General features: G+C 32.9%; 1 protein-coding gene across 6 annotated transcripts in view; it reads left to right on the top strand.

Moving 5' to 3' along the window:
- Nucleotides 1–9,013, top strand: part of LOC106469879 (spermine synthase-like) — a 112,121-nt gene that overhangs the window by 50,848 nt on the left and 52,260 nt on the right. For all 6 annotated transcript variants that reach the window (XR_002612937.1, XM_013930392.2, XM_013930393.2 and 3 more), the window contains exon 4: nucleotides 1,595–1,682. Coding sequence is in view for 5 of the 6 variants with exons in the window: in XM_013930392.2 (XP_013785846.1) it covers nucleotides 1,595–1,682 (88 nt within the window). In the remaining variant the exon portion in view is untranslated. The remainder of the gene's footprint in view (nucleotides 1–1,594; nucleotides 1,683–9,013) is intronic.

Raw genomic sequence — 9,013 nt, 5'->3', positions numbered from 1 at the left:
TGTACATTTGCTGTCATGTTAAACTTATATTAAAGTTTTTCTTCATTACCCATTTAAGCCGTCTCCAGCCATTATTAGTCTCAAAGTGGGTTCCTCGTCATCGAATTATTTCATATTGCTATGCTGTAAAGAGTGCAGAAAAAGGTTGTGAGAATAATATCACTTTGAAGAAATATGAGCTTTTGAGATAAAGTCTTAATAAAGTGAAAAAGTGCTAGAGGTGATTGTAATTAGTTGTTTAAATTTGTTATGATCATTTGTGAGGTAGGTATAATGTTGGTTTTGTTACATTTAGCATATTGTTGTTTACATTTCTAAAGATTACTTTCCATTGTTGTCTTAGTGTATGATTTCTAACCTAAGTCTTCCACATTTTCACTGAATCTTGAGGGGTAAAGTATTGATATTACAGGTGAAAACATTCACAAAAGTATACCGAAGTAATAATTTATTTCAGTCTAATCATTCTGAAGTGTGTGTGTGTATATATATCTAACTTGTTTAAAAGCCAGTGTGTGTCACATTAGGGTATAGCCCATCAAAAATGACAGGGCAAGTACTACCACCATCACCCCATAGTATACCCTAACCTCAGATTTCATAGCTGAAATAAATAAGATTTGTGAAATCAAGCTTCACCAACAAAGAAGCAGAAAAGTGTAATCAAGGCCATGTCAAATATCAGTAAATTCCTTTGTGAGCCAATCAAAATTAAGATCATTCGTGAAATGAATTTGTGGCATATTTATAGAATAATTATTGGTAAAAATCAGGTAGATTAACAACTTCTAATTTATAGAAAAGCCAGTGTGTTTTGGTAACACTACATTCCAACAATGGCTTTTATGTCATGTTAATTAGCAACAAAAGTATAACTTAATATTGTTTTTAGTCTATGTAATGAAAGTATAAAATGAAATGTATAGACAGCAAAACTGGAAAAATATTTGTTGATTTCTTATTTAGAGTTTCTGTTGATTAAAGAGGTATGTTTTTATTAAAAACATTTGTGATATAACAGAAAAGAGATTAATTCAGAAATGATTTAAGTTTAAAATTGAATCAGTATTTTTACTTTCATGATAAATTTTATGCACTTGGCTGTAGTCTAGGTGATCACACACTGTCTTTACTTTAGGCTTATTATACCAACACTCACTACACTTATAAGGTTTCATAGCCCCTTTGCACCCTTGTCACTGAAACTGTAATTGGCAGGCAGTAATCAAAATATTCTATCTGGATAAATGCATTTTGGATTTTATGACTCTTCCTATTTTGAGGAATCAAGCATGACGTGACACACACTGGCTTTTATATAAGTTAGGTATACAAGTCGTTCACTTTGTGTATAATAATATGATCATTATTAATCTTTTCAATTCTACTGTCTTAACTAATAAACATTAAATTTGATGGACCAGGTTTATTATTGTCACCAATTCTTTTTTTATATATATTTTATTTCCTTATTTCTTATAAAGTTTTATTTAGAATATTAGCTTATGTGTGTTGAGAAATCTCTTGATAATAATGATAAACACATAATTTTACAAATACAAAATGTACTATACATATCCTTATTTTTTTACAGCTTGTCAGCAGTTTTAAGAACACACCTGAATGGGCTTATTACTTTAACCCTGGAAGAGGGTTCATCATCATCCTTTCTAACAAATATTGTAAGTTTGCTGCAGAAAAATGCTTTTGCATTATTTTTTTAACAAACATCAACCTAAGGCAGTTTTCAGCTTTCATTAGTGATTTGACAAAATCAAAAGGCATTTTAAAGTTTATCTGAAGGTGAAAAAAGCATAAAATGAGTTTTTTTTAAAGTATTTAATGAATTGCTTAGTGAAACTACATCAGCCTTTGTGAAGACAAACAACAATAATTATAGAATTAACTGATGCTTAACATTTTTGAGGCATTAAAAATTTTCTGAGATGCTTTAATTATTTGTTATTTTAAAATTAATTTTTTTATTAATGATGAGAGAAATATTTGTAACTAAAAGGTTCCAATAAATGAATACATATTTTGGGTTAAATTTAAATGTTGAAGTTAGAAGTTTTAATTGAATTTATTAGAAAATTGGAATTATTTCTCGCATATTTCAAAAAAAAATTTATACTGCCCACTATTTTGTATTTTGAAAATACTTATTTCTATTGTCTAATTAGTTTGAAAAATGTATCAGGTGGTGCTACATGAAAATAATTTTTGATCAGCTTTCTGAACTTTGTCCCACTTCACAATAACCAGCAAACCACTTGAATGTATTTTTGCCTTGAATGTCATATTGACATTATTCCATATTAGCATTATTAGCTTATTCCAACAGCTTGAAGATTATATGAAGGTTTATAATGCTAATACCTGGGTTTCTATATACATGTTGAGACAGAACAGATAATCCTTTGTGGAGCTTTGTAATTAAAAAGAAACAAGTTGGAAATTATTTTGCACAGTAAAAACTTTTCTGTTGTTCTATTTATTTGATCTATTTAATTTTCAGTTTCTCTACAGCCTTTTTAAAAAATTTAACCCAGAAGTATTTTAGGTTATTTGTTATCCTGCAGATAAACATTTTTTTTCATAGGACAAATGTCTTGCCAGGTCACCATTTTTATAGGACATAATTTGAATTTGGTCAGACTGTTTGTTGCTTTTTGTGTATACGAAAATATATAGGCTGTAACATTACACCTTATGATAAAACTTAACCACAATTTACGTGTACTGGCTACTTATTTCCGATACAATACCTTACCTCTACTCACATAATAGCCTTCTTATTCAGTGCTGCCTTCTATATGCACAGATTTTTTCACTTGCCACTAGCCTTGAAGCTCCCACCTACCCCATTGTTCAATGTGGTTTTGCTGCATCTTCATATTCAAATAAGCATGACATGCTCTCCTGATGCAGCTGGCTTCCTTCACACAGGTTAACCCAATTTTTGCTTCTTGGTTTGGCACAGTAGTGTTAAGATGTGTTAACATTTTTGCTATTGCTTTTATTTTAATTTAATATTTTTTGTGCTGTTTATTAAATTACATTGTTGTTTTTTGCTTTATTTCTACAGTTATATACTAACTGTAGTTTATTACTTTCTAACTTCAGTTGAACATGAATTCTGATTTCTATATCACTACCACTACATTTGTAGTGACAAATATTACAGCATTTTAACCTGCTGTGTCTTAGGTTACAGGCCCTACATTTTCTGCTGAGATGGTCATAGTGTTTCAGCAGGAGTTGGAGTCTATCATGTGGCTGGCTGTTTTATTCCAAGCCTAGATCTGAAATTTCTTTGTTTGCTGAATCTGTGCGAGATTAAGATGATTCGGATAATTTTTTTTCCACCTCCTTCCTTGGCCATGCAATCTCAAGTTTCTGCCTATGCTTCCTGGTCATCCTCAGCCTTCCTGGATATGGTATCAAAAGTATGTTCCTTTTTTTATTTGTATTCCCTGTTTCATATTATTCCTCCCCTTCCCTCCTATATTTGACCCTTCTGCTGAATACCTAGTTTTGTTCCTTCTTCAGATTTGGTTCCATGCTGACCAATTCCTATGTCAACTGGCCCCGACTCCTCAGTTACCTTTCCACCAGTCATCTCCTGTCTGCAGTTATCCACAGCTCCCCAACAGAATATGGGAGGACACTGGATCCCTTATATTTTTCCACTTTGGCATGCTTATTCTCCTTTGTTTTTCTCTTCCAACTTGGCTACTCTATTATTGGAATCCAGGGTAAAGATGCATTGTTACCTGGCATCTTTTTACTCAGGTTAATTTGAGAGATCTTACCATGTTATGGCATTCAAGGGTGGTGACTACTCAACAACACTCAACATGTATGGTTTTGAATTAGGTTGAACCTCCACATTGCAGTTCACCTTCCTACTGTTGTCTGGATGTTGGTTCCTGAAGGAACAGGTGCTGGTCGTGTTGGATATGTACACATGATGGCTTGGGTTCTTGGAATGAATGTGCTCTTTCCCTTTTGGTTCCAAAGTTTGAGGTGAATGGTAGAGGACCTCCTTCCTACTGTGGGCCGGTTGATCCTGTCCTGGTTCCACTGGTTGTGGATGGAGTTGATCTCCTGATTATGGTCTGATGTATCTTAGCTGTTCTACATTATGGACATATTTGGTTTCAGTTGGTTGAGGACCTCCTTCATCCAGGGACTGCATGAACCATTCCCAGATCCTCTGGTTTTGGATGGGAGTTGACATCTCATTTACGATTTGAATATAGATGGTAAGGACCCTCCTCCTACCAGGGACAGGATATTCTTTTCCTAGCTGAAAGTTTTAGGCTGGATTTGATGTCCCGACTATGGTCTGACATGCCCTGTCCACGTGAAACCTGGGGCACGTATGGCTCCTTATCATTTGTACTTTGATGCTGCCATTTAGTGACTTTTTCATACTTCAAGAGCAAAGAGTATACTTGGTTCAGATGTGGTGCAGTCTCTCAAGAGGGTTTTTCCTCTTCTCAGAGATATCACACTCCATGGGTTATATTTAGACAAATTCTAAAGGAGGCTTATCCAGGTAATTTTTCACTGGTCCTTCCACTAGATCAATTAGGAGTTCTAGCTATAATGTAAGAGCAGGTAAGTTATTGTATCAGAAACTATAATTTTCTTACACAGAAAATATTTTTCTAATAAATACATATCTCCTCTCAACCTTCCTCCCCACTTCTGGTACTTCTTTTGTGCCTAATCCCGAGGTGAAGAATAGGTTAACCTGTGCAGAGGGAGCCAGTTATATCAGGAGAATGTGTTGCACTCCTATTGGTGAAGGGTTGCTGCATGCTTATTTGCATGTGAAGATGCAACAGAACCAAGTTGAACATGGCATAGGTGGGAGTTTCAAGGCAAGTGATGAGTGAAAAAAGTTATGCATATAGAGGGCAGCACTGAACGAAAAACCTATTATGTGAGAATCTGTGTATTCTGAGTATTTTGTGTAGCAAAATTTTAACTTTTGCAAAATACACATTCAAATTGTAATACATTGCAATTCTGTTGAGTGCATACTAAGTTTCAAAATTTGAACAAAAACAATAATTCTAACTATTTTGTAAATTTTATTTAGCATATGTCATAAACGAAAAAGAAAAAGTGTTCCAGCATTTAGCACAGCTCAAAGAGTTTCATCTGTAAACAATGCATTTTTTTATTTATTTTTTTGCAGAATTTTTATATTTAGGATTTATATTTTCTAAGAAAGTATCATCCCTCAGTCTGCCTACACTCACTACGCTTTTATCACAGTTATAATGTTTTAATTAATTTTCTTCCCAAATAACTAAACCCTCTCTCCACAGACATCTTTTTCTGTACATGTCAGGAAGTTTTAGTGAGTTACATTCAAAATTTAATTAAACTACTTTCTTTTCAGGGAATACCAATAAATATAGCATAGAAACATAGCTAATAATCCATATTATAATAGTATATAAGTTTTAAGTTCTTATTTTCAATAAGCAATACTAGAAAAAAACTAGAATTTCCCCTAGTGTGACATTTGCTCTCTGGGCATCCCCTTTTCTTTGATTTATTTACCACCCCTTCAAGAAGTATGAAATTTAATGTAAATTACTTGTTATAATATTATCATTGCTCAGGCACAGCATAATTTTCATAGCCGTCAATCTTATTTGCTTACAGGGCTATGAAATAGACAACCAGACTCCTCTTGCCATGCCCCCACTTTTCACATCCTCTCTTTCAGAAATTGCCAATAGTTCTCTCTGTCATTCAATATTATAGTATTTGTAACCAATAGAAAGCCAAGGTAAATAAGGTATTAAATGATGTATTATATTTCATTGTTTTCTGTAAAGATAATTGTCAATTTCGCTTCCAATTCAAGCTTGATTCCCACAGTAAACACATTGATGAGCTCAGATGAAGTTTTAATGGCTCTTGTCACATAGTTAGAAAGGCAGAAAAAGTGTGATAGTTATGGGTCATTATCTGCTTTTTGCACATTATTATTCTGTGTTATTTGGTGCATTATTTGATTAAATATAAAATTATTTAATGCAGTACTATCTGTAGTATATAAAAAGTAGGCTTAAGTGTCATCAACCACAAAAAAAGAGGACAGAGGTAAGTACTTTATTGTTTTTAATGTGTATTTTTCAATTATTATTAATAAAGTAACTAGAATGTAAAAACAGGTGACCTTTTATGTTAGTTAAGATTTGATTTGGTGTAACAGCTTGTGCATAATGTAATTCAATAGCATAACATGAGCTGAACATTCACTGAGTGATTTACAACTTATAATGGAGCAAATAGTAGTTAGACAGGGTTCTAAGGACAATAAAACTGAATTTCAAGTATAAAAAGATGAATACTGTTATGCATTTAAAGCAATTTAGATAAACAAATATAGTTTCATATTACAATATGAAGTCATTCTATAAAGAAAAAAGGGTAATTTAGATTTTTTTTGGTGGTTATGAGGTCAGTCAAATTGATCAACCTTGTATAAATTTAGGGTAGGTAAAATATATAGTTTTAATGAAAAAAAGTTTGAATTTTATTTAGGTTTTAGAGATTATCCATATACAATTTGAGATTTTTGAGATGAAGAAAAGTATTTTTAATCTTAACATGGAAATCATTTAGTACTTGGATTAGCATATAAAAATACTATATATATTCACAGGCAAATATTTATTAAAATACACTATTAACACTCTGATTTTTTGTATGCAAAAGGCTTGTAATGTTTACTAAAAGTCTGCTAAATCTTGTGAAGATACACAAAGTGTATTAAAATTTATTATGTGTAAACTATATCAAGTACAAAATGTTTATGGTGGGCTGCTTTGATTATGTATGATTTCAGAATGTAATCCTTTTTATTTTTATTTTCACTTATTCAACTTTTGTATTTTATACATTATTTCTCTGCTATTAGCATTCTGAATTGTTTAGATTTGCCTTTGATTAGGTTGTTTATTTTATTATTGAGCAACTACTTTCCCATAAATGGATGCAACCAGTGAATGTGTAGTTTGTTCAGGATATTATGGGTTCAAGCACCTGAGCCAAACCCTCTAATAATTTCAAATGGGTTCACCTGTTGTTATACAGCAGATTCTTACCTGTATCAGCGTATAATTAAAGAAATGTACTATCTTCGATACAAGTTGTATGCTAGTACATAGCTATATACCCTTTGTGGTGAAATAGGCTTTTTAAAATTTTTTTATGTTTATTTTGTGTGTTTTTGGATTACATTTTAAGATATTTTCATTTCATTGTTTTGTGGTTGCTGACAGCTTTTGCCCACTTACACATGGTGATGTTAAGTTTTTATTTTGTAATTGCATATTTATTATTACTGATATATAGTTTGTGTGTTTGTATTTCTACTATCCAGAAAGTAACAAACTAAAACATGTATCTTACATTGTTGTACAGTCACATACCCCAAATGAAAAAAACATTAATTTTTTTTATTTGCTTTTTACTGCTGTTTCCTTTTCCTCTCTGGTTGTGCTAATAAGGAGATCAGACTCCCATATCAGCTTACTGTAAGGGAGTCTTGGATCAATAATTTTTGGTAGAATGACTTCCAGGTAAAATTGGTTAAGTTTGGGAAACATTTTAAAGTTTAAAAAACTACTTCTCTTTGTAAATCTTTTGTACAGTGATGTGTTTTAGAGTCCACTTAATAAAGTCACAAAAATTCTTCTTTACAATTTTTAGCTGACACTAAATTAAGATAAAATAAGTGTCTCTCTCTTTAAACTCAAAATAACCAGATGGTACTGATTTACAGAAAGTCTTCAAGCCTCATAGCAGCTAAGGTTTTCTGCTTTTCCTGGACTTTCACCATTTCACTTCTATGATTCCACTGTTTATCAATTAATCTATCCAGTGAAGATCTTAAGTAATCCAGGTCTAGTGATGCAAACAATCCACATTTTTCAGATATTTCCAGTCTTGACTGTGTATTCTGTAATAACTTTTTGTTTGTTTAGATTACCATATTGTAGAGATCAGGAGAGTACATTGTGTGCTTGATCATTGAAAAACATGATGATTTTACTAATTTTTCAATTTTTGTGTTAAATCTGAATTTTATTTCTTCTTTGGATGCTGCATTATCTTGTTGTCTTGTTTTTTATTTTTTAATCTGTTTCTGTACATTTACTTGAACCTATTCTGAAAGCTGCTTTTTCATTTCTTGAATCTAAGCTTCTGTTAGGTCTGGGTACATTGCTTGAGGTCCATGATCAGTATTTTTTTAGCTCCTGCATGTTCTTATGCTTTTTTTGTTTTATGTTACTACAACCTCCTTCAAACTTTCTATTTTTCTTTACGTACTTTGGGAGTGTCGGCCCGTAGTGTTTCTCGACCCCTCCTTCAGTTCCCAGGTCTGTTGGTTTCCATAATAGAGTTTGTACCTATTCTCAAGGATCTTCGGCTGGTGCAGACCGATGACAACAGCATTGGTGACTATCCCATAGGCGGGGGAACAGTGGGAGCACTATTACCTCACTTTCTGGACATCTGGAGTTCTTTCATCAGGGATCCATGGGACTTCATATTCTGGCTTCAGGTTTGGTCATTCCATTTGCGTCATCTCCACCATTATCTGCACAACCTGTTACCTTTTCACCTCCACAACTAGTGGAGCTTTGTTCTTACTGTAATGATGAAAGTCTTCTGGATATTTCTAAAAAAATCCTGAAAACCTCTGGTTTTCTTCCGGAGAAACACATTTTTTAAAATTATTTATCGGATTTTGGTGTTCCATGCCATAGATAAGCGTTTATGCAATCACGCGGTTTGTTTACATTCGGCGACAGGGCGCCGCCATTTTGTAGTCTCGCAATGCTTGCTGGCGTGTACGAGACCTTGTATGCTTATAATGCAAACTTCATGTCATGTGAACGAGATTTTATCTCGAAAACGTGCTTTAGAAAATGTGGTCATTCTTTTGTGTACCTTTCTATTGAGCGAGACAAGT

This window comes from Limulus polyphemus, unplaced genomic scaffold (assembly GCF_000517525.1).
Source record: "Limulus polyphemus unplaced genomic scaffold, Limulus_polyphemus-2.1.2 Scaffold3702, whole genome shotgun sequence".
Taxonomy (NCBI): Eukaryota; Metazoa; Arthropoda; class Merostomata; order Xiphosura; family Limulidae; genus Limulus; species Limulus polyphemus.
The sequence above is the reverse complement of the archived record's forward strand: the minus strand, read 5'-3'. Positions and strand labels throughout refer to the sequence as shown.